A 27,895-nucleotide genomic window follows, 5' to 3' on the forward strand; every position below is an offset into this window, starting at 1 on the left:
CCTATTTAACTGACTGATGATGACTCGTCCACCACCACGCCCCAGATCGATCCCAATCAACCACACCGCAAGACCTCAAGCCACTTCTCGCCTGCAGTTGGCAGACACGCGCCCGCCGCTCAAACACCTCCTGTGCTCGATCGTCGCCATGGCCGCGCTGCAGAGCTTCCGCTTTGTCTCGCCGTCGTCGACCTCCGCGAGCGCGAGGCCGCCCAGCAGCACGTTGGCTTCCGCTCCGGCAGGCCGGCGCGAGCGCTGCTTCCCGGGCCTATCGCTGCGCCACCACCGGTCGGCCGCCCTCCGCCCGTGCGTCGTGGTGCGGGCGCAGAGCCACGGCGGCGCCCAGCAGCCGGCGGCCGCCGACCGTTATTTCGTCGAGGAGAGCGAGCACGTGATGAAGCGCTACCGCGAGATCATCTTAATCGACCATGGATGCCTGGTACGTGTTCCATCAATCATCACTCTTTGTTGGTACGACGTACCGGCAAGCAAATCATGGCTGCCTCTGCTTTGACACGACGATTCTAATCTTCTCCTAACTTGTCGGTGAACGATGCAGTACGTGGAGGCCACGTCCATGTCGGGACAGGTCTGCCTGTCAGCAAACCAAGCTCTCAAGATGGCTTCCAGCGTTATGGTTAGTTCGTTTTGGCACTAAGATGACAAAGCCATGCTGCTAAAACTTCTTGCTAATAATTAATCAAAACTATCTCTTGCTTCTTGGCACAATTTCAGGACAGTGCAGGCCTGAACCTTGGTGCGCCGAATGAAATCTCTCCGGGCACAATCCACGTGACTCTTGGCGCGTACGTGAAGATCTTCCTCGACGCAGTCGACGCCTCCTACACCAAATCGGTTCGGAAGGGCACTGTGATGTCCTTCCTCGGCGCTCTCAGAGGGCTCGCCTCCATCAGCCACATCTTGCTCGACACCGCGCTTGAAGCCCTCGCCCACACGCACCCGAGAGCTAGCCTGTCTGAGTACGCTTTCAACCGCGACATGGAGGGCATGCGCGACGAGTTTAGTTAGCAGGCAGATGGATGACCTTGAAGATGCAATCAGCAAGGCCGCTTCACCCGTTGAGATTGGCAAGGTACGTACGCGAGCATGTACAGTAGTGTCGTCTATGTTCTGAAGTACAGTAGTAAAAGCTTCTTAATTTGACTGTTTTTGCTAATGTTCAGTTTGTCTGAATTTGCAGTTGGTGATACCTGCAATTCTGGAAGGTGTGGAGATATATCACGTCATCTTTTGTGGGGCTTGTGGTAGCTCGCCGCAAAAGAGCGCTAGGAAAAGCATCCCAGAGTGAAGTAGCAGTATAGTTTCTTGCTTGTAGATTGTATAGGATTAATACCACAGGCCGGGCCGGGGGCGCCGTTGGAGGACCGCCCGCTGTGTTTCGGTTTGTTTGGCTTTTGCATGGGTTGCTATGTTTTGACGTTGTTTATCGTCTATGTGACATGTGAATTAATCCATCGCTCTCACAGTCTGCCCTGGGGCCATACATACAGATTGATTCAGTCACTGCTCGTTTTCTCAAATTTTTCATGTATTGATAAATAGCAATTCTCTTTTAAAAAATGAAACATAGTATTTAACAAGACTACAACATTTTTAACTGATCGAGTACTCAAAACTTACTTACTGCCGACTCTGTGAATGTGCACGTGGCCAATCTAAATTCATTTTGGCACAAATACAGATTCTCATCCATGCCTTCCTCGTAGTGCCGTGTTTGAAAACCAATTTAAGTGCTAGCACAAATAAGGTGTGGCAGAATTGTCCAAATTAAACCGGCTTAAATGCACATCTTAATAGTTAATCAAGTTACCATACACTTAAAACGGTGTAATCCGGCAGTTTGTTAGGTAAATTTCGATTCAACCACAGTGACCATGGATCGAAACATACACTGGAAATCTCGCACGAAGACGAGCACATATGATTCAAGCATATAGAGATTTTCAAAATTAATTTACAACAAAGAGTTTTACAAATTAAGTTCAAAACAAATTAACAGAGTTCAACATGCTTTGAAATTTAAATAGAAGTTCAGTTTAAAAAACAATGATAACTACGAAGATGTGAGGATGTCACATCAAGCCCAGCGATGTGAATCCTGATTAGCTCCAATTGTCAGCATTTTTATATACTTTATGGGGTAGGATACTAGTCGGTTACAAGGTACGAGTCCTGGTAGGATTACAAAGTAGAGTTCTAGTAGGATTACAGAGAAATCCTAATTGCCTAGTATATGTCAAAGGAAATACTAATTTCCGATACGATGCATGATTTTATCTCATCTTTAGGCCCGGCCGGATTAGATATATACATTAATATATAGCTTGGCACTCAATAATCTATATATATATGTCTCTCTATTTGCAAGAAATTAAATCAAATCAATGATGCGCTGCCTCGTCGTCTCGCCGGCACTTTGCACGGCGTCGCCGCCGGGGGCCGGTGGACGGGCGCGTTTGCCGCGCCTGCGACTAGAGCTGCGACCGGGCGAGACCCTTCGCCAAAGGTGCCTGGCTGCCCGGGCCCAGAACCAGAACCACGGCCACAGCCGCCACGCCCAGCCGCCGGTCGACACTAATTATTTTCTTGAGGAGAAGAGACACATCTTGAGCCGATTCGTTAAAATCAACGGCTCTCCTGAGCGCTACCTGGTACGTGCTGCTAATTAATGCCCTAGTACCTGTAAGTAATTCACAACCAAAGCTCTGATATAATCTTTTTTTTAAAAAAAAATAGTACAAGCAAACTATGTTTATTTCTTGCGTTATATATTTCAGTTATAGGCATCTTGACCTTTCTAGGCACATAGTAGTTTTTCTATGCATCTAGACAAACCAAAACAACTACTAATTTAATTAGAACAGAGAGAGCACCAAATACTTGTTTTGGTATATATTGCTACAATTGCTTATTTAATTTTGAAAAAATAATGTAAAACTGCTGCAGGAGCTTATCTCACTCTTGTCAATTATGGTTGGCAGTACTACGAGGCCATGTCGGCCCACGTGTGCATATCAGCGCGAAAAGCTGTCACCATGGCTTCCCAACTCGTGGTAAGTTTCGTTGATGGCGAGGTGATCGTAACTTTATTTTCTTGCTGCTGATTCATTCAAATTGCTGTTTAGACGGACATTCACTTGTGAATGTTCAAGGCTGGCTGCGATTTTCCTTTATCTAAAAAAAATCAAATTGCTGATTGAATTTTCAGGAGAGCGCTAGCTTGACTACGGGGACGACGCCTAGTGTGATTTCCAAGGATACAATCCACATTACACTTGGGACATACGTGGATGTGTTCGTCCACACAGCCGAGGACACTTGCAACAGAAAGGTTTGTGACGAGACCGTGGTGCCATTTCTCGACGCGCTTAGAGGGCTGGCTTCCATCAGCCACATCCTGCTCGAAGCCGCCCTCGAAGAGCTCAGCCACACGCACCCGAGAGAGAGTCTGTCGGAGTACGCGCTCAACTGCGACGTGAAGGCTATGCAGCGCGAGTATGATTGGCAGATGAGTGACCTTGAAGCTGCCATTAGGAACGCTCCACCCAGTAAAGGATGCGAGGTGCCTTTTATTTATTTTAATTACCTCCATCCTTTTCCTTTGTTTTTAAATTCTAATGTTGCCCAGTTAATGTTCGCAGTTGGTGTTGCCGACGATCGCTAAAGGTGTCAAAGTTACCGAATCCTTCTTGGGGCTCATGGTGGCTCGCAGGCAAAGAGCGCTAGGGAGGGCCAGCAACATGGCTGCATAGTTTTATACTTTTGTTGTGCATACAGCTAAATTAATGATTTTGTCTATTAAATTAAATATCGCTGCTTTAAAATTTCTGTCTTTAAATATTGGATTGAAACCTACCGTGAAAATCTAACCAACCGCTACCCTATTTTTTTTCATGATTGTGCCTTAGTACATATTTTCATTAAGAGGAAAAGAATATGAAGAACTTTATGGTGCTTGAAAAAAACTGACAGTCCTCCATCAGTCAAGACCTAATAGTTTTATAAAATAAAATGGAGCCTATTATAAGGAACCAGGTACCTGTTATGAAGAACTGAAATTATGGGCTAGGAACTGATTATAAAATTAAGTGAAAAGGGTATATCTATATTTTTTTTATCCTAACTAGCAATATACCCGTGCGTTGCAACGGCTGAAACGTATGTGAGTATTAAAATTTATAGAGAATTGTATATGCCACGGATGAACTATATATGAAATGAAACAAAGAAACAAACAACATTTAATATTACCCCCATTATTTCTTTTTAGTGTTTCATTTATTTCCAGATCCAGAACGTAATAGGAAAACGGTGCTCTTCATGTGAAAACTAAATATAACTAGAAACTCTAGCGCGGCTTTGCCGCGCCCTTCCCAGGAGTTAGGCCAGTGTCTGCCACCTTCTACATATTGTGCTCTGGTTGTTTAGTTCCAATCCTCGGAGGGTATGTAGTTGCCAATGCATTTGAGAGTAGCCAATGCAAATGCCAGAGGTTATAAGAGTTTTATTTGTAGATATATAACTTAAGAAATCTGTTTTTCATACAATCCCTGGTCATACAAATAAGTTTGCACATTTAAAGATGTTGCCTCGTAGCAAATCATGAGAATCCTTCAAAGAAATCAATGCAGGAGGGTAGCCTTCGAAAATTCGAGTTCTACATAACGGTAAGCTGAAAAGATACCCAAGTCATGACTGAGCATTCTTCGTTCCTTAATTAAGTGTGTCGGTACCTCTGGACTAGGGTACCCCCTCTTGCTGTGTCAAGACTCGTAGTTATCTGTAACTACGCCCAAAGGAGCTGAGCAATCGGACCCCTGGGGTCCGACTCCATCTCACCGGACCAACGGTCTCGGACCCGCATCCCGCTCGGTGACGGGTTCGGTGTCACCACGTGTCCCGGAGAAGGGAGCACTCAGACAAAAACAGCCGGGGGTCCCGGACCCCCATATACTATCCGGACCCCTCGGCAGGGAGGGAACAGACACCCCGCCTGGGGGGTCCGGAGCCGCCGCGTGTCCGCAGACGCAGATACGCACGCGGCTGCCAAGCTTCCTCGGGAAGACTTGGCCACCTACCGCATTCAATACGGGAGGCGTTAAGTGCGCTCTGCTACAGCAGAGCCCGAGGAGACTTTCGCCAGGCTGTACTGATGATCGCGCGTTACCAAGGTACACTGTACAGCCGCTGGCGCCACTCACGCCACGCACGTCAGTCTGCTACACCAGTTAGACACAACAACTCGGCGATGGAGTATCATAACGCATACACGGTAGACCCAACAGTCTACGCCGCAACCTACACTGCCTCAACGGGCGCCTCGCCGATAAGACAAGAGAAGACCCCCCTCGGTCAGAGAGTCTACAGGACGATGAAGCGTATCCGGCAAGAGATTCTCCATCACTGTAGCACCACTACTGTCTAGTAAAATATACATCCTTGTTGGGCCCACCTGTCGGGGTCCGACGCCTGTGTACGCGTCCTCCTTGCTCTATAAAAGGGAGACGCCCGTTAGAGGAAGACTCAGGTCCAAAAGAGGACTGGAAGGCAGAGGATAGACTCATCCACCGACATTAGAGTAATACTACTCTCAAGTGGACGTAGGGTATTACGCTCCGGCGGCCCGAACCACTCTAAGATCCTCGTGTGTTCTTGTGTTCTTGCCCCCAAGCTAAATAGGCCTAATCGCTTAGCACTTCCCCGAGTGTTCCCCCTCTGGGATTAGGCGGGTGCGTTCCGCCACCCGGCTGTGGGTACCCTAAAAAGCCCACAACATTTGGCGCCGTCCGTGGGGAGGATGCAGGCGTTGGCTAGATCTCCAGGCTTCTGAGGCTGAGCTCATCCTCTGCAACAGCGACGAGAAGATGAAGAGAGGCATGGCGTCACCCACGCCGCATGCCACGGCACCGAGACGACGATGCCCTCGGCGCGGCGGCGCGCGGCAGCGGCGCCTGCTATGCGTCGCCACTGCGACACCTCAAGGCCGGCGCGGTGGCGCGCAGCAGAGATACCCGCTGTGTGTCACCCTACAACACCTCTGCGTCGGCTCAAGATTTTCTCTCAAGCAACCGCCAGGGTTCCCCGGCGGCGGCATGGTGTCGGCTCAAGGCTTTGTCTCAACACGAAGCCTGGAGCCAACCACTATCGCCCGGGGGAAGTTGACCGTCGACTCCTCCCTCCCCAGGACCGAGTCTCTCTCGGTGCTGCTGCAGACAAGACTCCGCCACCAGGCGCGGGGGCCCAACGCCAGCACCAAGGTCGAGCCGGCGAACGACCACCCTTCTACACGCTCCGTGCTCATTCAAACGAGCACCCAGCTCGTGATGAGCGGTCATCGGGCCGGCTTCCGACGGCAGACGGCGATAGCTAGCAACGGCAGGGCCACTCCCATTTAAAGCCAAAGAATTTGTTCCCATGCTATCTGAGCATAGGACAATTCTTGTGCTGGGAGGAGCCCCGCAAGCTCCCGAGGTGATGCTAGATGATGCTGTACAAGCACGTCCAGGGCGCCATCGCCCCAACGACTCAGAAGAGCCCCCAAGATGGCAGCTCCACTACGGCTAGCAACGTGCACGCCTTACGGGGCGACGGCTGTAGGTTATCACTAGATAGGATTGAGTATGTTTCTCCTTTGTAATGATTTGGTGCCTACGTGTGGTCCAGAGCGGTAAAGGTCCGCCCTTGTAAACCCGATCTCTGGCTTCATCGCACAAACAGGCGACACCAGCAAGTGGTCCAGAGCGGTAGAGGTCCGCCCTCGTAATCCCGGCCTCTGATGTACACCACGAGTCAAGCAATAAAGGAGATTTACTTTCTCAGTCCTATCTTTACTTTAATCTAATAGCACTTGTTCGTTCAACCTGCATGTTTCTTTCTCCCGCACGGAGTTTTTTCTTTAGTTGCTAACAATCCAAATTGAGTTGCTGGCTTGTGGTCAGGTTGGGACACCCCTTCTAGCTGGAAGGCAGTTCGGACCCCTAGGGACCTGCTCAGGAGAAGTGGTGCCCGTATCCTGGGGTAGAGAAGTTCTGCGTAGCTTAGCCTGGTAATGTACCCTAAGCCTACGTACTTCACTGCCCTGTTACGAGTCCCCTAGTATCCGAGTCTGCTGTCCCTAGAGGTCCCGAGCTCCTTTCTAGTATAAGGCCTGGTTTCCTACACCTTGCTGCAAGGCCCGGTGACGTAATTCATGGGATTGTCAGCAACGCCCCAAGTCCACTCCGGTGGCCCGCTCCGGCGGAGACCGCTCGCCACGGTCGCCCCAAGTCCACTCCGGTGGCCCGCTCCGGCGGAGACCGCTCGCCACGGTCGCCCCAAGTCCACTCCGGTGGCCCGCTCCGGCGGAGACCGCTCGCCACGGTCGCCCCAAGTCCACTCCGGTGGCCCGCTCCGGCGGAGACCGCTCGCCATGGTCGCTCCAAGTCCACTCCGGTGGCCCGCTCCGGCAGAGACCGCTCGCCACGGTCGCTCCAAGTCCACTCCGGTGGCCCGCTCCGGTGGAGACCGCTCGCCACGGTCGCTCCAAGTCCACTCCGGTGGACCGCTCCGGCGGAGACCGCTCGCCACGGTCGCCTGGAGCCGGGTCCGGGGAAGTAGTGCTGACTCCCTGAGCGGTTCAAGGTCCGAGCAGCCGCTTAGCTCGGTTCCGTACCCTAAGCCTGCACCTTCGCCGCCCTGCGGAGAGCGCTCTAGTACCTGAACCTGGCAACAAGTGCTACGTCCTTGAAGAGGTCCGGAGCACTCGCTCTCAACATGAGCACGCCAACGCAATCAGCATTGCGTCACAATAATGGCCCCACCTGCGGGTTCGTACCTCTCCCGAGGTGGGCCCGGGGGCCACTGTCGGTACCTCTGGACTAGGGTACCTCCTCTTGCTGTGTCAAGACTCGTAGTTATCCGTAACTACGCCCAAAGGAGCTGAGCAACCGGACCCCTGGGGTCCGACTCCATCTCACCGGACCAACGGTTTCAAACCCGCATCCCGCTCGGGGACGGGTCCGGTGTCACCACGTGTCCCGGAGAAGGGAGCACTCAGACAAAAACAGCCGGGGGCCCCGGACCTCCCACGGGGTCCCGGACCCCCATATACTATCCGGACCCCTCGGCAGGGAGGGAACAGACACCCCGCCTGGGCGGTCCGGAGCCGCCGCGTGTCCGCAGACGCAGATACGCACGCGGCTGCCAAGCTTCCTCGGGAAGACTTGGCCACCTACCGCATTCAATACGGGAGGCGTTAAGTGCGCTCTGCCACAGCAGAGCCCGAGGAGACTTTCGCCAGGTTGTACTGATGATCGCGCGTTACCAAGGTACATTGTACAGCCGCTGGCGCCACTCACGCCACGCACGTCAGTCTGCTACACCAGTTAGACACAACAACTCGGCGACGGAGTATCATAATGCATACACGGTAGACCCAACAGTCTACGCCGCAACCTACACTGCCTCAACGGGCGCCTCGCCGATAAGACAGGAGAAGACCCCCCTCGGTCAGAGAGTCTATAGGACGATGAAGCGTATCCGGCAAGAGATTCTCCATCAGTGTAGCACCACTACTGTCTAGTAAAATATACATCCTTGTTGGGCCCACCTGTCGGGGTCCGACGCCTGTGTACGCGTCCTCCTTGCTCTATAAAAGGGAGACGCCTGTTAGAGGAAGGCTCAGGTCCAAAAGAGGACTGGAAGGCAGAGGATAGACTCATCCACCGACACTAGAGCAATACTACTCTCAAGTGGACGTAGGATATTACGCTCCGGCGGCCCGAACCACTCTAAGATCCTCGTGTGTTCTTGTGTTCTTGCCCCCAAGCTAGATAGGCCTAATCGCTTAGCACTTCCCCGAGTGTTCCCCCTCTGGGATTAGGCGGGTGCGTTCCGCCACCCGGCTGTGGGTACCCTAAAAAGCCCACAACAAAGTGAATATAAACTGTTATGATCTGTGTAATAGAACAATACCACTAAAGTTTACAATACTGTATAAATATCAAATAGGAGCTTAGATCATTGACAAATGTTATCTGGCATACATTAGCTCTTATTAAATATTAGCATACCATATTAAATATAGGTATACAACTTTTGCTGCTTGACCCCTTTTTCTTCCTTCCTTGTTTTTGATACATGTCTTCTGGCACTCTTTTCTCAGATTCGTTTTCTAGCATCAACAAAAGTAATTAAACAATTGAAACAATCAATTTGTCATAGGTCGTCATCTAGTAACTGTAACTTTAGAGTAAAGAAAATAAATTCCAAAGTGAATTTGAATGGTCAATCGTTAGATGAGAAAATTTACTGGTAGTTCCTCTTGTCATATTCTGTAAGATGAACACTTAGGTTTTTCATCCCTATATGTTATTTGAAACCATGCACGGGAAATTGCTTTTGTAAGCTCTACTGCAACTCTGCAAGTCAGGAATTGCTAAGCAGAGGTGCAGGTACTTGATGATAAAGCGAAGATTGATTTAAAATCCAAAAATCAATCACGTCTCATAGTTTTTAACAGTAAAAATATGAAGTTATGAGATGTTAGCAATTCAATGTATTACTGACTGTGTTTTTGGATAATCAGTGGCAATCAAATTTGAGGGCAAATAACATTTGTTTGGATTATATAGACTACTCTCTGTCCTTTTATGGTGAAAAGTTAAACCAAGCATGCTTTCAAGTCGATATTCTGTGAAGATGAACAAAGCTTCATGAGTTTATTATCTTAGGATAGAAGCATGGAAAATTACCAGCGTTCACAGTGCGTATGTATTGCAACAGATGAGTAGCTAGTGTGATCAGAAGAAATATTATGCTACCATAACATGACTAGCTATATAGAGAAAGCAATTCGTCCTCATATCTGGTCTGGTGGTTATCCAAGGAAATTGCAAAGTAACTGCTCATTCTGTTTTAATATTTACCTATCAACAAGCAAGAGAACTCCATCTAGTACAACAGGCTTTCAAAAGTGAACTTTTGTTGGCGTCATTTATTTGCAATACAGGAATAGAAGATAGGTATCTTCATATAAAGGATATGCTACACTTAAATTGAATTTTCTATACGCATGGGAGCTTGTAATTTATGGAGTGCAGTGGCAGCATATTTGTGATTATCAGATTGCACTATAAAAACAGGTAAGAATTGGTTGGGTATTTTGTCGAACACTTAGCAGGCAGTGGAGGCAGAGTCGGCTACACCCTCTGTAACCTTGGAGAGATGGCTCAGGAATAGGAGACCGTGGCTGGAGCTGCTGCTTGTGCCACTGCCATTGCTGCGCCCATCTAATGCTGAGTCCACTCCGCCCCCGTCATCCCAGATCCGCCAAGGTATAGCTACCGGGTGCTGGTCAGGAGTATGTCGGGGGCGATGGGCCGATGGCGTCCCAGGATGGCGCCGCCGAGGCCTGGGGCAGTGGGGGCAACGACAGCTCGCTCTTCGAGGGCATGGTCCTATCCGTGCTTGAGCCGCCGCAGGAGCTAGTCACACTCGAGCAGCAGCCACTCCCGCAGGGTGAGGATCGGGGCCACGCAGCGGGCTCGCCCCGTCATCGGCACCATCGCACGTCGCTTGCCTCTGCTCATCCTGGCCGCCGGAACCCCTCGACCGGAACTCTCGTTCGCCTCCCCCACCGCCAAACTGGCTCCCGCGAGCCGGTGAATCACTGGCCCGGCATCAGCGCGTGCCCGAGCGCCTCTTGGCCCACAGTGACGTGCTCCGTTTGGCGCATGTGAAAAGGAGCGGGGGAGCTTCTCTTGCGCCTCGACGGCCGCGGAGGTGGAGAGGCAGGCGGCGAGCCGGCGAGGCGTGAGGCGTCTGGCGCTCGCGAAGGGGCTGGAATCGTGAAATCGGGACGGTCCGATCAAAATCTGATGGTCGTGAAATCGGGACGACGTGGCCCAATCAGGGCTCGAAAATGTCACCAACTTTAGGTCTATGGAGATGTAGATATGGAAAAACAATCTTCTTCCTCGTTCAAATGGACGAGAGTACAAAAGTATTTTTTTAAAAAAATAAATTTTTATGGTATGAATTATCGGATATAGTAATCTAACACTGTTATATATGTGTCAATTTGATGGGGCCCGCTTGTCAGCCTCCCTTTGGCATCTTCTTCCTCCTCTGTTCTTTCACGTTTCCCCTTCTCTCTTGTCAAAACTACCGATCACTCTTGGGTGAAAATTCATGTTGAATCCCAACTCGATCACTTGCAATCGAAGCTCCGTTAATGTCTTACGAACCCATTAGTACTCATCTTCACAAATCCAATGCATAGTCTATTAACCTAGGATTCATTGCACAGTTAACCCACTTAACTTAACCCATGATTCATTTCACAGTCTCTTAGGTGATGGAGAATCAATGTTGTCATCCGCAAGTGAACATCAGAACATAGCACAGTTAATATAAAGGAAAATAGATCCTTAACTGCTACTACCTCCGTTCTAAATTGTAGTTTGTTTGACTTTTTTGAGTCTAAGTTTGACCACTTGTCTTATTCAAAAAAATTGTGCAAACATTGCGAAATTTAAGTCATTCTTGAAGATCTTGCATTAATAAAGCAACCCATAATAAAAAAAGTGATATTTTACACAAATTTTCAAATAAGACGAGTGGTCAAACTTGGGGTCAAAAAAGTCAAACGACCTACAATTTGAAACGGAGGAAGTACTTGAGTTCACGATGCCTTCCGCAGCAATAAATGACCGACCATACTCAAGAACCATATTCTCCACTAAGAATACATTGTACTGCTACAAATGAGCAAGTTTTGATCGAAGTTTTATTGGTGCAGAGCTTTATTTCACAATATCAAGGCATCATTTACAGCAGAGCTAATCTAGACTTTGAGGACACAATTCTAATACTGGTGTATCTTGAACTCATAATCCATGACCAACTCTTGAAAGAATTGAGTCACTATTTCAATATTCATTTGAGGGAATTTCGAAAATATATCAGGGCCACAAACTCCTGTATGTCTCCCTACTTATGCAGAAGTCCACCATATGCTAAACCTCTCAGGTTTCACCTGAACCAGAAGCTCTTGGCTTGTATCACGAAAGATATATGGGCGACGTAAAAACACGCGATAAGCTGTGATGCTACTCAATTAATGTTGTTACATTATCAAATAGATATTTCAGGTTTAGGTTGATTCAGAGGAGGACGCATGCTACAGAAATGTTTCCATGACAGTCAAGATATAGCTAAGTGTGTGGTGTGTATATGCTTCAGTATTTCTAAGTAAATGATCACCAAACCTTAAAGTGACCAGCTTTGTAAATCTTCTCCTTCCCCTAAAGATGAAACGGGCAGAGATCCTGGCATCCTCTGCCCCTTCTTTTCTTTTCTTTTCTTTTTTTTCACAAACCACAATGCAACGGCAAAATAAAGATCACCAAATCAAATGGACGATACATTGCTGAATAACACACAACGTCAACTGGAAAGATCACCATATTTGACATAACAAGATACTCGATAAGTTGACATAACCAGCAGGCAAGTACTACTCGCTACTTGAAGATGTAATCCATCAGACGAACAGCAGGTAGGCTACTACTACTTGACCATGCATACTACTACTCTACTTGATATAGAGGTAAACCATCAGACGAACAGCAGGTAGGTAGGTACTACTGCTTGACCATACTATTCTACTTGATAAGGTCGGTCTCTTCATCGCCCTTCCGATTGCTAAGGTCGGTCTCAGTCTCACCATTACAGCGCCCGCTTCAGGTACTTCGCCATTTGGGCTTTACTGAGCCAGCCACAGCCTGCTGTATAGCCTGTTGCAATTCCCACGGCGATAACCACTGACCGAATCATCTGCGCACAACAAAGATTAATTAAACGTGATTAAAACATGCAAAATAAAATCTGTTCAAATTGAATTAAATTAAAAGCCACAGTTTGCTTACATTCTCCTCATCGTCCATGTTGATGGTGAAGACGATCGACTCGCCCGACTTGAGCATGGCCTTATCCTCTGGACGGGTGAGAGAGCACACCTTCAACGGGATGAAATCGCCGCTTGACCTACACTCGAAGACCAGGTTCACGACATCGTAGATGTTATGGAGGAGATCCATGACGAAGGATACCTTGTCCGGCACCCGAGACTTGGCCGCGTCCACGGCTTCCTCGAGATGGGACTTGAGTGTCTCCGCCTTGCCGGCGAGAGCGGCGGGTAGCTGGATCGCGGCTAGCATCTCCAGGGCCTGAAGGGTGTAGGTCTCGATCACCTCGTAGAAGTGGTTATCCTGGAGCAAAAAAGGGATTCTTTGAAATAAAACCACAGAGAAGAAGGTACAGGAGATCGAGATGGGCGAATGAAGAATCAGAGGCCAAGGACGTTGGTTGGAGGTAAGGTAACAAAGTCCAAGAAAACGCACCTTGTCGGCGTCGGCGTGGTTGCTGCCCGCGTCTGGCGCTGCGTGCGCGGCCACCGAGCGCCTGGCGCCGCGGCGGGCCGAGCCCGCGACAGCCGACGCAGGGGCGGCGTGCGGGACGACCCAGCGCGTGGCGCCACCGCGGGCAGAGCCGGCGACCGCCGCCACCGGGACGGCAGCGTAGGCGGCCACCCCGCGCATGCGGCTGCCGACACCTGCCGCCGCAACCGCAACGACGCCTGGCGGGAGGCGGGTCCCTGCCGGCACCGCGAGCAGGCGCGGTGGCATGAAGCCGGCCGGGACGAGGACGAGGACGGGGGCGGCGGGCTGGGGTTTTTCGATGGTGGGAGAGGGTTTTGGTCTTTTTGGATTGGGAGCACGTACGGGAAAGAGAAGAGGAGAGGGGCTCTGTGTGTGTTTATAGACAGAAGAAGACACGATCGAGGAGGAGGAAGAGAGGAGTGGTTGGGTGTCGTGGCCGACCGGCGCGCTCCAGGGCAGACCGTGCAGGAGGTATAGGCGAAAAGAGCCCTTTATTTGCGGTTTGAATCCATCTCCAATCCAACATCTCGTCGTCGGTCCAAAGCACACACACACACGCAGACGAGCGAGCGAGAGAATGGTGAGTTGGTGACCTTGTTCTGCATACAGGCAGCTCGCCGTTTTCTCCTCGGGGCCTAGCTTGTCCCTCTCTGCAAAGTTACATGCATCTTTTTGTTTTTTGAAATAAAAAGTTACATGCATCTCGATCGCCGGCTTAAGCTTAATTTTGTGGAGGGAAAAGGAGTGGCGGAGCAGCGGCGGCGTTCGCCGGAAGCGGCGCGCGCAGGCTGCCGAGAGGCAGGGCAGGCAGCCACCTGTCAGACGGGTACATACGAAAGAAGGGAAATCACATTTTTACTGTGGTTTTTACCACTGTAGCAGCTAAGCTAGCGCCCCGCGCCAAAAACCTCTCCCTTGGCGGGCAAGCGATCACGTAACCAACTGCTGGGCTGTGCTGTGACCAAAAGGATCGGAATCGGGTGTATGTGCCACTACTGCATGTTGCTGCTGCCTGGCTCTCATCTCCCAATGTCAATTTATTTTGAACACTACTACTTAGTATACTGTACTAAAGAAATTAAAATTTGGATCGATTGACTTTGGATAGTACCACTCCTTGTTTATTTGCTTTTTATCGGGCAATCCCATACAGTAGTACTGGCCTGTAAGACAGAGCAGCCACAGTGTAGTCGAAAAACGTAACGATGCTTGTGAATATGAAAGAGAAAAACTGGGCATCGATTTGGGCATTTTGGCCACTGTGAGTGGGCCACTGGGCCGTGTAAGTGATTCAGCCCAATGGGCAGTTGAACCAACCGGCCTCTGCGTCATGCAACTCTTTTTGATCTAACACAACATGAGCTTCTGGGAATTCCTCCTCCTCCCCCCCCCCCCCCCCCCCTCCCCGAGTATCGACGATTTCTGTTTCTTGCGATCATTCTACCCAAATTTGCAGTCCAATTTGAATTTCATCCCCCAAAAAATATATCCACAGGTGAACCGCAACACCACATTTGTACGTTACGTAGGAGCAGCTGAACTGCGTGGATCAGATCAGACGCGCGAGCGACGACGATATGATCGTCCGACAGATAATCGAGTGGTGGCTTGCGGAGCTGTCAGAAAAGAATCGTCCCAAGGCAGAGACGCACCTGCGCTGAACCAACCAACGCGGGGGAAATGAAAAACAAAAATTGTAATTTTGCAGGCCATGCCAGGGAGTGCAAATACTATGCAGTAATACAGAGGTATCTATCTATGTTATAAACAGTGTTCCCTGCCTGCATTGAGGATTTGGGCTCCAACGATCGGCAGAATGCAAGTACCCTGACCTGACCACAGGGTTCATTCCTGTATATCTTGACACTTGTCCAGGGAGCTCGAGCTTTCCGTTGAGCTGTCCCACCCTGCTGCGAGCTTTGCATGCTTCCTCCCCTTCCCTTTGGACCCAAACTTTTTGGTACTTGCCATGTTTCTTCCTCATCTGAACACTGACTGAATCCCGGCGTGTTGGTTGGTAACATTCGCTTCTCCGAGCTGCGCCTTCTCCTGCCGTTCCGCAGGTCCCTCGTCAGACACACACGTACCTGCGACATGCTACTTGCGGCGCCCTTTCTAGCTAGTCTCTAGTACTGCTATAGTTTCCAATTTCCAAACGGTTTCCAATGCAGAAAGCAGCAAGCAAATTAAAGCTCGAGACGATCGAGCTGAATTATTTTGGGAAACAAAATTAAAATTGATCTCGTGAAGCTAGGAATTAGTTACTAATTCTTCATTATCCATGCGTGAAAGATGAAAACTCCGTACGTACTAGTAGTAGTCATAGAAGATGACTGATCGAAGAGCCTAAAAGTACATGAACGACAAGCTAGGGCGCCGAGCCACTAGATCGTCTTGCTCTACTGCTGCTGCTGCTGCTAAATGCTAGTTAACACTGATCTATACTACATACTCACTCACTGATCGAGCTCTCGAAATAAGCAGGAATCAAGATCGATCATCATCACAAGCAAATTAACTAATTGAGAGCAAAGCAAAGCAATGCGATGCGATGCGATGCATGCGCGCGCGGCAGCTCAACATCATCATCATCAGTGGGAGAGGAAGCTGAAGGGCGAGTAGCCGTCCGACCCCTGCGACGACGCCACCATGTCCCCGCCGCCGGACGGGAACCCGCACAGCTGGTCCGCGTCGCCGCCGGAGCCGCCCCAGAAGCCGGCCACCATCTGCGCCAGGTCGTCCACGTCCTCGCGGAGCCCCATCCCCATCCCGTAGGCGTCCGCGTCCGAGTAGCGCCGCAGGTCCTCCACCGCCGCCGCGCTGCTCCGCGGCCGGAGGCAGCTCTCCGGGACCACGCTGCTCAGGTACCCGGAGTTGTCGTCCGCGCTCGCGAACAGGAAGTCGTGCCCGGCGTTGCGGTGGTCCATCAGCAGCGTGCCGTCGGCGCGATCCACGGCCGCCGGCACCGAGCACTCCCCCGACGACGACGAGGCGCCGGAGCCGGAGCCGGACCCCGCCGCCGAAGCCACCTGATAGTGGTGGTGGTACGAGCCAATGTGCGGCGCGCCTGCGCCGCCGTACTGCACGGACGACGGCGCTTGCGCGTACGACGACGGCTGCCCGTGGAACGGCGCCAGGAACGGCGGGTAGTTGTAGGCGGCGTGCGTGTACACGAAGTTGGTGCGCGCCTGCGCGCCCTTCATGGACAGCGCGGCGCGGTCGTAGGCCAGCGCCGCCTCCTGCGCGGTGTCGAACGTGCCCAGCCAATGCCGCTCCTTGGTCGTCGGGTCGCGTATCTCCGCCGCGTACCGGCCCCACGGCCGGCGGCGCACGCCCAGGAACCGCCCGGGCTCCTGCGCGCGCCGGCGCCCGCGCCCCGCCGGCGGCCGCTCGCTCGGCGACGACGGCGGGGACGGCTGCGGCTGGCCCGACGCCGGCTTCGGATGCTCGGAGAAGGCCATCAGGGTCGGGTTGCCGCCGCTGCTGCTGCCACTGCCTCGAGTGTTCATGGCACGAGTGACCTCCTGCTAGGCTTTAGCAGCTGGATGGATACTGTAGTGGCTGTGAGCTACCTCTATAGCACCTTGACTACTGCTTGCTTGGTTGAGGTTTTTGTGTAGTGTAGTCGTAGTGTGGTGGTCACAAGTGAGGGAGGGAGGGGTGGTATTTAAATGGAGCTTGGAGCGAGGTGTCCTTTAGGAGGGAAAGGAGAGGAGGGCAGGGCAGGCACTGTGGATGAGATGAGCTAGATGGCAGGGGGTCAGTGGCACTGGCATGCATGCTCTCAACTTGTTTAGTTCCAGGAGGCAGAGGATCGGAAGGACTGGAAGCTTGGTTTGTATGCATCTCTCTTCTCTTCTCTCCAAGTGCTGTGTTTGGATTTGTGTGTCCTAACCTTAGGACCAGTGGAAGGAATGTTGTGGCAAATTAAATGTGTGTTATTGAAAACGATAGCTAGAATGTTCTCATCCCCTTGATTAGTCCCACACACTTCATTTATGAGGATTTAATGATACATGCATGCAAGTTACTAGTATCATAACCTTCTCTTTTTTTTTTTTGCAAGTTACTAGTATCATATCCTAGACATGGTATGCTTCAAATGTTGTAGCTATAATGACGACCAAGAGGCCCCAGAAGAAGAAGAAAAATTACAATAAGCTCAAAAGAAAAACAAGATACATTAACTCTTTAATAATTGGGTCCTACACAGGACATATTGCCTTGCACGTAGTGATGATTCTGTGCTGAGTACCGGGTGTCGCAAACTAATAAGATTATGAAAAGATGCCTGCCACTGATGAGAAAAGGGAGGCAGCAAAGAACAGAACATACGTACCTAGTCATGCATCGATCCTTTTAAACATTGCGATCTATACTCCAAGATACTACCACGATAGCTATTATGATACATGTCAAAATGCTACGCAACAATATAATGTGCTTTTTCGAGGCCATATGCATGGAGCCTCTGCTTTCTTGTGTGCATGTGCTTGCTTGCTTGCGCAGTACATGAGAACTAGCTAGATTTTTTTTAAAAGGAAAATGTTTGCCTCCTCCTTGAGTGTAATCTCTATCTCTACTGTTACTAAAGCAAGCAATACTTTCTTGGTCCCTCATCGGAATTTAAACTAGGATCCGGATTCCGGACAATCAATGTCTCGCACGATCACGGCACAGCATGTACACAAAGCAAAGAGCACAAAGTCAGTGATCTTATGTAGGTCTATTATATTATTACCCGTAGCAAGCTAGTAATAATATAATATAAGAAACTTTCAAATGAAGTGGTTAGATAGAAACAACATTGTGAAATGTGTACTAGAAGGCAGCCAGGCGCTCCTTCTCATGCCATATATTTCCTGCCAATATTTTGATGTGTTCCCTTTGGTTCCATGCGTACAGCCTTGAGTGACTCTCACATGAGGTGAGGGTCCAGTGGGGTCTCCCCTCTTTGACTCCTTTTCCTGTTGAACCTCACTTTTCCCTTGCAACATGAGCCAGACAAATCCATGGACAACGATCATTATCTCTCCCAATCCCATTGAGCTCACTCTTGCTGCATGATCTATTCGTAATGGCGAATTGACCGTAGCTTAGTTGGTAAGGTTTCTTGTAGTGGAACATGCCCATCCGGATTCAAGTTCTAGACTCGCCACAAGTGCTCGTATTTTTCTATTTTTATTTCAAATTTTAACTAGCTCTATGTTTCTAATCTCAAGGATCGGCCGGCTAAGTCTTTTGGAGGTGCTCTTAGGGGTTAGAGTTGCGATCGTGTATTCATGAGGATAAGTGCGCATGCGTGTATGTGAGTGTTTGCGTCTGTTCTGTATTTCCAAAAAAAAACTACTCACAATGGACGCATGCATTCGACAGATTAGCTAGTGCGCATGTGCGTGCCGGGGTGGGGTTCAAATGCGAACAAATGGAATTATCGAAAGGAGTGATATTTAAACGGGAAACAAGAGAACTATCCCTTTCATGTCTCTCTAGAGCCATTTTTAAGAGCCTAATCGGTGGCTTTTGGGGGTCAAAAAGATGGAGAGAGAGCCAAACCGGAAAGGGACGTCGAGCTAGAAGGTAATGCATCCAATGAACGCATCAGCAACGTCAATCCACCGACTGTTAAGTGTGTGGCATGTGAGGTGATTCATGCAAAAGAAGAGAACATGTACACGAATTATCTTAGCTATAGTGGGATACCACCTTTTTACCCACCTAATTTTGCCTCGGGTTATTAAACTTCAATATCTTTTGTATGATGAGATGCTGACGACCCAAATATATACTGCAGAGATTAATTAATTTTTATCCACAGTAATGTTGATTAAGCACATACATATGCAAATATATAAATGCAGATTAGTGTTTTTTCTTCTTTCTCAGAGAAAAATGGTGTGGACCCACGTCCACTTCTAGAAGTAACTGCTTGTGCTGTCCTTGCTGCCGTTGAAATAGTTAAGCAACCTAAGTAAATATTATTACACGTGGTCGCTTAGTTAATAAATGGGTGAGAAGAAAGACGCGTTAATCTTCATAGTTTGAAGCATCTTGTAAAGGTTGTTCTTGGAGTGTACAAATCCTTGACTTTCCCTTCCTCATGAAAACAATGGAGAACTTGGATTCTTGCATTTGGAGCAATTCTTGCATCTAAGGCCATAGCTTCTACAAATGCAACTAGACAAGAGGAGGAGGATGTAGAGTGCAGGATCTTATCTGGTGACCTTGACTTCCCCTACCCCAGCCCTCTCGTGTGAATTTGGCATATATATGCTGGCTTGTGAAATGCAAAATGGGGCCAGGTCAAGCCCTAGCTAGACATCTGAAAAGGTGTGAGGAGGAGAAGGTGGTCTTCAACTGAGAGGGGAGAAAAAGGCAGTTGGGGCATGCACAATCTAAGGACTAGGAGGTTCCGCATAATGTCCAGGACAAGATCCTTTTTTTCTATTTAGATAATGTTATGACAAGATGTACTACCAGAATTGATAAATGTGATTAAGTTTGTTAATTTGGAGAGAGACCAGAAGTAGTACTAATTATGATGGAAGGAGCACAGCACACAAGACACATGTTGTTGTCCATTTCACCGGGTTTTGTGGGTGGGCTTTGTGCTACTTTGACTTTAGGGTTTAGACCTCTTTTATAGAAGGAACAAGTGTTGGGGGGAAGAGGGGTGGAGCTCTGTAGCTAGAAGTATGCAAGACAAGCTCACTATACAAAATTAAGAAAAGGTAGAAAAAGACCACTTGGGGCATGCACATTTGTCTCACCAACTTGTGGTTTGAATAATAAAGCGAGAGAGAGAGAGAGAGAGAGAGAGAGAGAGAGAGAGAGAGAGAGAGAGAGAGAGAGAGAGAGAGAGAGAGAGAGATGCAGAGTTCGATTGTGCAAAGTACTGTCAGGAAATAAACAAGCTCCGTCCCGGAGTTGCTTTAATCATTTCAAATTTGAACTCCCCGTTAAATTTCAGTTTATGGGAGCTTCATTGCTTGCTGGAACTAAGTTTTACACAATTGTTTTTCCGTATGCTTTTTCCCCGGCCTTATGTTGCGTACTCAGCATTGCATTATTGCCGCCAGTCTTCATAATTCGTTTTTTCCCAATGCTTGTTTAGGGTAGTGCTAGTATCTGGGAACCCAAGCTAACAACTATTAATATCTAATTAAAAATAAATGTATTACTGGGCATTGACACGCTCCTCAAAGCATAATTACTAATTTATGCTGAATGTATTTATAAAATGTAGCAAAAATAGGGTTATGAACCCACTTTTGATACAAATTTTTACTCAAATCAACTTTTTTTCTTTAAAAAAATATCCAAACTCAGAACATAGCTAGAAATTAAAGTGATTGTAGTCAAAGTTTGGAATGGTTGGCTGCACACAACCCAAAACTACACTACACTTTTTTGAACGAACAATAATACTACACCGGCCTATTTGTGACCCGGGGTGGTAATGGGCCATGGCCCTAATGGCCTCTTCACAGCCCAATAAAACCCTTAAAATTTTTAGTTCAAAAATACATATGTTTAGAGCCCGGCCCTTTTAGGGTCCGATTCTTAGATTTTCTAGTTTAAAATGTTAGGCCCTTTACCACCCCTATTTGTGACCGAAGGGATCGAGTACATAGATATAACAATAGTGTCACGGAGCAGATGAGACAAGCAGCAAGACTGGAGTTCAAACCCCAAGCCCGGAAGGAAACTAGACAAGGTTCTTGTATTGGTCAAAGTGCTCCCGTAGTGCTGCTGTTCGTGGCGATTAATCAAAAGAAAGCGACCAAGTACCGAAGAGGACAGTGTGCAGGGCAGTGCACAGTACCAAATAAACACTCGTCATGCATGATCGATATCCTAGCAACATAATCATCATCATTAGACAACACACGCAATGCAATTACACATAGATGATTGCTTGGCCCCGAGCTGCTGAAGCAGCTAGCATTTCCTTTATTTCTCCAAGTTCCCATGAATTGAACCGTCGTGTTAGGCTGCCTGATCCCCGACGCCACGCGTGTATTTGACCGAGAGCAATCATTGACAGATAAAAGTATGTGAGTACACGCACAGTTAGAAGTTACTGCCTGCCTGAAACTAACACTGTCATTACCATCTAGGTAATATATATAATTTACTGGATCCCTGTGTGTGTTTCTGGGGATTGGTAGCTGCAGATGAGTGTCAGTACAAGTACTAGCAGTAGTATATGGAAGATTCAAGGCTGATAAAAGCTGACAGGTCCGGCCGGGGCACATGCTTGTTGGAGCAAAAACTGACAAGTACGAGAGCAGAGCCCCGTTGCAAAAAGGGGAGCTGATCGAAGCTGACCCTCCTGATGACTATACTATACGATACGATACAGAGGCGGCTGGCTGGCCATGGCTTGTACAGTCCACTACGCTACTCCACTGAATTCTACGATGCCTGCCTAGTGCTCCCGGCCTCCACACAGGATAGATGGAACGAAGAGTGAATGATGAACAACGCATCGTTTCAGCTCCGGCCACTTGTGCATCTCTCTCTCTCCCGGCCGGTATTCCTTTGTGGAATAGAATCATGCCATGCATGCATTGCAATTGCATACGACTAACAAAGGTATAGGTACCATACCAACCACGCTCCCGGCCTGCAGCAAGCAAGAAGGCAGAGGCAGGCAAAGGTCGTCGTCGTAGCTTAAGCTCAGCTGCATGTATACCATACCATACCATACCATACCGGTCGAAATGATCAACCAACCAACCGGCAGAGCTAGCTAGCTAGGTAGATATATAGTGTTATTATTAAGAAAAGAAATGGATGCGATCGAGATGCATGGTAGTAGATGGATAGGGTCGTCGAGTAGTAGAGTGCGCGCTGCTGCGTCTGCGTAGAGGGCCGGGAACAGTAGGGTCGTGCGGGTGGCAGAGGCCCCGAGCGACGTGTCGCGGCGCCTGCACGCACGGCCCTGCGCCAGCCACAGCGACATACGGCGCGCACGCCCGCAGGCCGCAGAGGAGGGATAAGCTTGTTGCTTACGAGGCGGCCGGAGTACGAGAAGACGTCGATCCATCGCGCGCGCCGGCAGCCGCAGCCGACCGAGCCGCTCGACCACGACCACGCCCCATGTCGTCGTGGCCGAGCACCACCAGCCGATCGCCGCCGGCGCCATACCGTGTCTGCCTGCGCTGCTGGCCGCCGCTGCTGCTGCTGCGCGCGTACACCCCCGGCCGGCTCTTTACTAGCTACTAGCTAGCACATGCGTGAGAGATGAGAATGAGTTTCGAACGCGAAATGATATATGCTTGGCCATTTACAAAAGAATTTGATGGATCGATTAATTTGTGCTACGAATTAATATTTTCTTGTGTTACAACAATGAACTTCCAAGCAGCTGTACTGTGGGCTGTGGGCAATGCAATGCAGATGATGAAAGAAAGGAACCACTCGAGTGGAAAATACGTTGCAGTGCTGATCGGTAGCTATGCTACTGTGGATGTGGGGAATGGCACGAGCAATGCAATGACCGTGGTGACTGGGACAGCGAGGTGATTGTTCACTCAGGAGCCGAGCGTGACAGCATAATGTACCAGCACCGGTGAAAAAGCAGCGAGACTTTTCCCCCCTCGGGCCTCGGCTCCTGGCAGTGGCAGAGACCCGACCCGACCGGACCAGGTGTCGTGTCAGGGATGGGCAGCGGCAAGTTGATGGTGGCACAAGGATAGACAGGGCCACTGTTCACGCAGCACATGATGGGAGAATCCGCCGGCCGCGCCCCCGTCCATTCACGCCCTCCCGAAATGGCAACAAAGGACCGTGTTTGGTTTGCTTTGCCATGGCTACTAGCTTCTTCCCCCCATGCAATGCATGAGACGAAACCAACATTTTTCTTTTTTCTTTTCAACAACTGAAACCAACAAATTTGGACCAGCTGAATGAGCCTGCAAAATGATCGATCCATCTGGGCTCTGGGCTGCACTGAATCTTCTCGTTATTTAAGCCGTAGTATACTAGGATGAGGTTTCCTTGTCTATTTGCCAAGATTTTCACGACCAATTATTTGGGGGGTGTACGGGCGCAATCACCAATTCCTAGTATTTGCAGGTGCAGCAGCTCTACTGCCCCCAAGCAATGGCTGCAGCCACAGATCCTACGTGGAGTAGCTTCAACTGTGCACTACTAGCAGAGTACCACTGTAGCGCAGGCTACACCAGGGGCACGGCTGCTGTCGTGGTTAAGACATGTTGACTCCTCGGGAAACAACAGCCTAGGCCTGAGCTGAGCTTGACGCCTTGACAGCTTCATCGGGCCACCCACTGGATCTCTCTCATAATCCATGGAAAGGACACGTCGAGCAGCAATTCTGCACCTGAGAGGAAGGAGGCAATCAGGTTTTGCCCTTCATGTGACTGGTAGAATACACAATGCAGTAAAAAAGGCACCTACAGCTCAACAGATGAATGGGAAGTAGATGATCATCAGCATACCATGCTATAGCAGAGGGAAAACTTTCAGCATACAAGTATACAACGATATTCATGGCATTTGCAAACAGAGACTGCTAGGTTCCATTGTACAATCTGGGAATTCCAATGTAAAGTGTGTTACCCTCTTGCATAGAGATACAGGGATGTTTGCTGAGCTGCCCTTTGCAGCAAATGGGAACTTCCAGTGCTCATTTGACAGGCACAGTACGTTTACAAGAAATTTGAATGGCAGGTAGGAACAGAAAGGGAGGGATGCTTGCTTCCCCCCCCCCCCCCCCCTTTCTTTTGCGGCTGAGACCTGCCTGCTTGCAGCTTCCTAATACTAGTTGAAAAAATCATAAGATTTCAAATTTTCCTTCTTTGACTCTTTCTCGGGCATGTAATAATCAGCAACCTGTGTTCAATTACAAAAAATATCAGATATACAAAGTGCTGTGTGTAGATGAGTATCCACAGTAATATTGTGGTCAATATAAAGAAATAAAAAAACAAACACGAATATTCCATTTAGGCCGTATCTGCTAAAGATGATTGTGCAGGTATCAAACTATTTCATATATAGCAATGTCCAGTAATCTAATCTAGGGCATGAGAACACTAGAAGGCACATGGGCTAGAGATATCCCCCAGCTTCACCTGGGAACCCCATAGACCAGAGTTTGAACCCTGGCCGGCCCATGCACCACTGACCTCTCTAGCGAGGGTGCTGCCAAAGATAACACCATGGACCACTATCTACAGAAAGTTCCATGGTGAACTAAGGTGACACTCCGACAGTACGCCATAGTGGCTTAGTTTCAGTTCATTGACTATCTGCCCATCAATTTCTTTTGCATGAAAGAACAAGGAGCGCAAGAAGCTATATTGAATTACCTTTGCCCTTTTTCTTTTTCTTTTTCTTCTTTTTCTTGCTCTGATGTTCATCATCTTGATGAGCTTTAACCTTCTGAACAATACAAATGACTATATCAGATACAACCGATGAACCTTGCACACATAAACCAACTGGATATATGCAAATAAAATTCAATCAACATTTTAAGTGAGGATTCATGGGATATACCTTATTTTTCCTTTTTCTTTTGATCCCCTTCACTTCTGCTTCGTCTTCAGAATCCTGTTATTTTAGAAGTTAAATGCTGAATCAAATTAGGGGACTCATACAAGAAAACCATAATCACCAAACATACCTCAGAACCATCCTCAAATGATGACACATGTCGTATTACTCTTCCTGAAGTTGAAGCCTCGCCTGTATCAGCAACGTAAAGTTATTAAAATGCAAATCCACTACGTCCGAGGGGACGTAAGTCAACTTTGCTGCTGCAAAGATATATGAGAAATAACTTGGCAATCATCATGAATGACAAAACAGTGAAAAGGAGGTTTGCCGCAAAAATATTATCTTAGAAGTCAATTCGACAATATTAGGCAAGCCGTTGATGGGTAAAACGGCAAAATCAATCTAGTGTCATGTCTGAATTTTGTCTTTACTGTTTATTAGGGCATACATTGTTATGAAGCCTCGCACAAACTAAAACTACAGTATGCAGCAGTCTCCACTGAGTTTTTTTTTGTCCCCATGTAGATCAATAATTTATTGTATTCCAGCAAAAAGATTTAACAGACAGTACAAACAAACACTTGCAAAGTATGCAAGAAACTGAAAAATGAGCGATGCAATTTTAAGATGATGTTTATTTCATACTCCTATGTCATACCAACAGTAGTATATGCCTACTACTGTTCCATCATACACTTCATAAAAAGATAATTCATGTAATGCATATTTTACAGAGTACATATAGAGGAATGGGATGAGAGGTGTACCCTTACTAGCTTTTATGGTTTCCTTTGCATTTTTCACAGCAAGTTTTACAAGGTCAGGGTTCAGGGAGTCCAAGCCATCAGGTTGCTGAAGTTTTCTCTCAAGGAATTTCGCTAAGGCAGCAGCCTTGTTTGTGGTTAGTGGTCCCCCGGGATGCGCCATCCTATTTGGTATACATCATAATGTTATGCACGTTGCCGAAAGAGAGATACTCAGGAAACATCGTATGATTTTCACAGAGCGACATTGTTAAAGCAATTAGACTTATATTGCCAGGATAAGATCTGCCGCAGTCTCTGTTCAAAAGGAAGCGCCTAGGCGCTAGGCGGAGCAACAGCGCCCTCACCTAGCACCTAGGCGCTTTTCCCTCTAGAGGGTTCAGGACTGATCTAAGACTAATAAGTATGAAAGTAGGATAAACATAGAGATGGAAAAATACGAATCATGGTCATCAGGTCATGTAACTTATGGTTGCAAGATAATGTCAAATTCTGCGTCTTAGTACACCAATGTTTATCTATTTAACATGGCATTACTTTAGCAGCTTGCAGAAAGTACAACTGCCTAAAACAGTGACATTGGCCACAGTTGAGCTCCATTTTATGTTTCATGAGGTAGACATTCAGGCTTCAACTTGCTCCGCTGTTTTTGTTATTTTTGGGTATATATGTTAAATAGCATTGCACTGACTCTCCTGAGTATAATCTGATGTGAATTTTGAGTTACATGAAACTAAAAGAGCCCAATTACTGTAACTAAAATTTAGAGTTAAATACACCAGCAGACCTCAAATCTCAAACTTGTCTCGAGGTGCCAGTTAGGTCCACAAACACGCAAAATCTAAACCTGGCATCCTGAACTTGTTAAGTTGTACCACTTAGGTCCATATCCCTTGACGGAGCGCCACATGGCATGAATATATGCAAAAGAGCCCTCCAAATTTGCCATCTTCTCCTTTCCGGCCGCCCGCCTCCACCTGCGTGCCATCAGGCCTGGTGTCGGGCCACCTCCATGTGACTCCGGTCGCGGCCACAGGGCACGGGCCAGGGGCGCCGCCGCGGGAGGCCGCCACGACCATCGCCGCAGGAGTCCGCCAGAAGTGCCGCTGCCCCCATCGCCTGCCCTGCTACTGCGCCGCTGGCGGCCGCGCGAGGCCAGGGATGGGCCCCTACCCTGCCGCCGCGACCGGAGGCGGACGGTCATCGGGCCTGACGGCGCATGGGTGGAGGCGAGCGGCCGCCAACACTGGGAGGCCGCTGGACGGGAGAGGAGAAGATGGCAAATTTGGAGGGCTTTTTTGCATATATTTGTGGCGCCTCATCAAGGGGTATGGATCTAAGTGGCACAACTTAACTAGTTCTGGGTGCCAGATTTCGATTTTGCGATTTTGCGAGTTTGTGGACCTAAGTGGCTACCCGCTGGTGTATTTAACTCTAAAATTTAAATCACATTCGCACAAAATGTTCTAACTCCCCAAACCAGGAGTACGAAATTACACGAAGTATTTTAAACGCGCAATTTTACTTCAACTGCACGCAGTACCCATCTGACCTGACCAAGCAAGCTAAACTGCGATCGGCGAAACCTTAATCCGGACATTCAGTCTTCGCTCTATCGATTTGCTCGCAACAAAATCAAGCTTAATCCAGTTGCCGTCGCAAGCGCAACATCACGAAACGCTCCGAATCGGGCTATCTGTGGATCTGGACGCAGGTAACAGAGAAGGGAGCGACGCGATACCTGGGCTGCGGGCGGGAGGTGGAAGGAGGCGGAGGAAGCGGCGCGAACTTGCTGCCCCGCATCGCCCTCTTCTCATCATCGGACAGGTCGCCGGCCGCCGCCATGTCGCCGCCGCACGGGAAGGGAGCTCTAGGCAGGAAGACTGGAAGGAAGATGGAAGCCCGACCGGGTCGGGCTCGTTGGGCTCTTGTGATCTGGTCTGGTCGGACCAGGTATGCAGCCGGGCCGTTGCGATCCTCGACCTGTTCGGCTCGAGGGCTCGAGCCGAAGACGGAACACGAACCCGCGTGGCTCTGTTGTAGACTGTAGCCTGCTTGGGGGCTCCTATGCATTTCGTGAAAAGTGGATAAACTATTTATCTTTAAAGTTCATTTGGTCCAATTAGCTATTGTAAACTGTTCAATATTTCTTTTAAATAT

General features: G+C 48.8%; 4 protein-coding genes across 7 annotated transcripts; 1 reads left to right on the plus strand and 3 right to left on the minus strand.

Annotated features, from left to right (window-relative positions):
* The first annotated feature begins 85 nt into the window (after positions 1-85).
* LOC120696258 lies at positions 86-1,473 on the plus strand. The gene is made up of 4 exons (XM_039979380.1): positions 86-439; positions 560-637; positions 736-1,093; positions 1,202-1,473. Exons 1-3 carry the CDS (start codon positions 149-151, stop codon positions 1,027-1,029), a joined length of 663 nt encoding a protein of 220 aa, XP_039835314.1. The 5' UTR covers positions 86-148; the 3' UTR covers positions 1,030-1,093; positions 1,202-1,473.
* A 10,976-nt stretch (positions 1,474-12,449) lies between these two features.
* Positions 12,450-13,601, minus strand: LOC120695612. Its single transcript, XM_039978814.1, has 3 exons — positions 13,404-13,601; positions 12,930-13,271; positions 12,450-12,837 (listed from the first exon to the last, which is right to left on the minus strand). Exons 1-3 carry the CDS (start codon positions 13,599-13,601, stop codon positions 12,730-12,732), a joined length of 648 nt encoding a protein of 215 aa, XP_039834748.1. The 3' UTR covers positions 12,450-12,729.
* Positions 13,602-15,919: 2,318 nt separating this feature from the next.
* LOC120696259 (ethylene-responsive transcription factor FZP-like) lies at positions 15,920-17,061 on the minus strand. Its single transcript, XM_039979381.1, has one exon. It carries the CDS (start codon positions 16,949-16,951, stop codon positions 16,034-16,036), a length of 918 nt encoding a protein of 305 aa, XP_039835315.1. The 5' UTR covers positions 16,952-17,061; the 3' UTR covers positions 15,920-16,033.
* A 6,832-nt stretch (positions 17,062-23,893) lies between these two features.
* Positions 23,894-27,681, minus strand: LOC120694800 (zinc finger CCCH domain-containing protein 4-like). Of its 4 annotated transcripts, none has more exons than XM_039978087.1 (6): positions 27,477-27,681; positions 25,745-25,899; positions 25,099-25,160; positions 24,972-25,025; positions 24,782-24,851; positions 23,894-24,302 (listed from the first exon to the last, which is right to left on the minus strand). In XM_039978087.1, exons 1-6 carry the CDS (start codon positions 27,578-27,580, stop codon positions 24,295-24,297), a joined length of 453 nt encoding a protein of 150 aa, XP_039834021.1. In that variant the 5' UTR covers positions 27,581-27,681; the 3' UTR covers positions 23,894-24,294. The 4 variants fall into 4 exon arrangements, with proteins under 4 accessions (XP_039834021.1, XP_039834020.1, XP_039834019.1 ...); XM_039978086.1 differs by having other exon boundaries at positions 24,782-24,854; XM_039978085.1 differs by having other exon boundaries at positions 25,739-25,899.
* Positions 27,682-27,895: the final 214 nt, after the last annotated feature.

The sequence above is a fragment of the Panicum virgatum genome, chromosome 2K (genome assembly GCF_016808335.1).
Source record: "Panicum virgatum strain AP13 chromosome 2K, P.virgatum_v5, whole genome shotgun sequence".
Taxonomy (NCBI): domain Eukaryota; kingdom Viridiplantae; phylum Streptophyta; class Magnoliopsida; order Poales; family Poaceae; genus Panicum; species Panicum virgatum.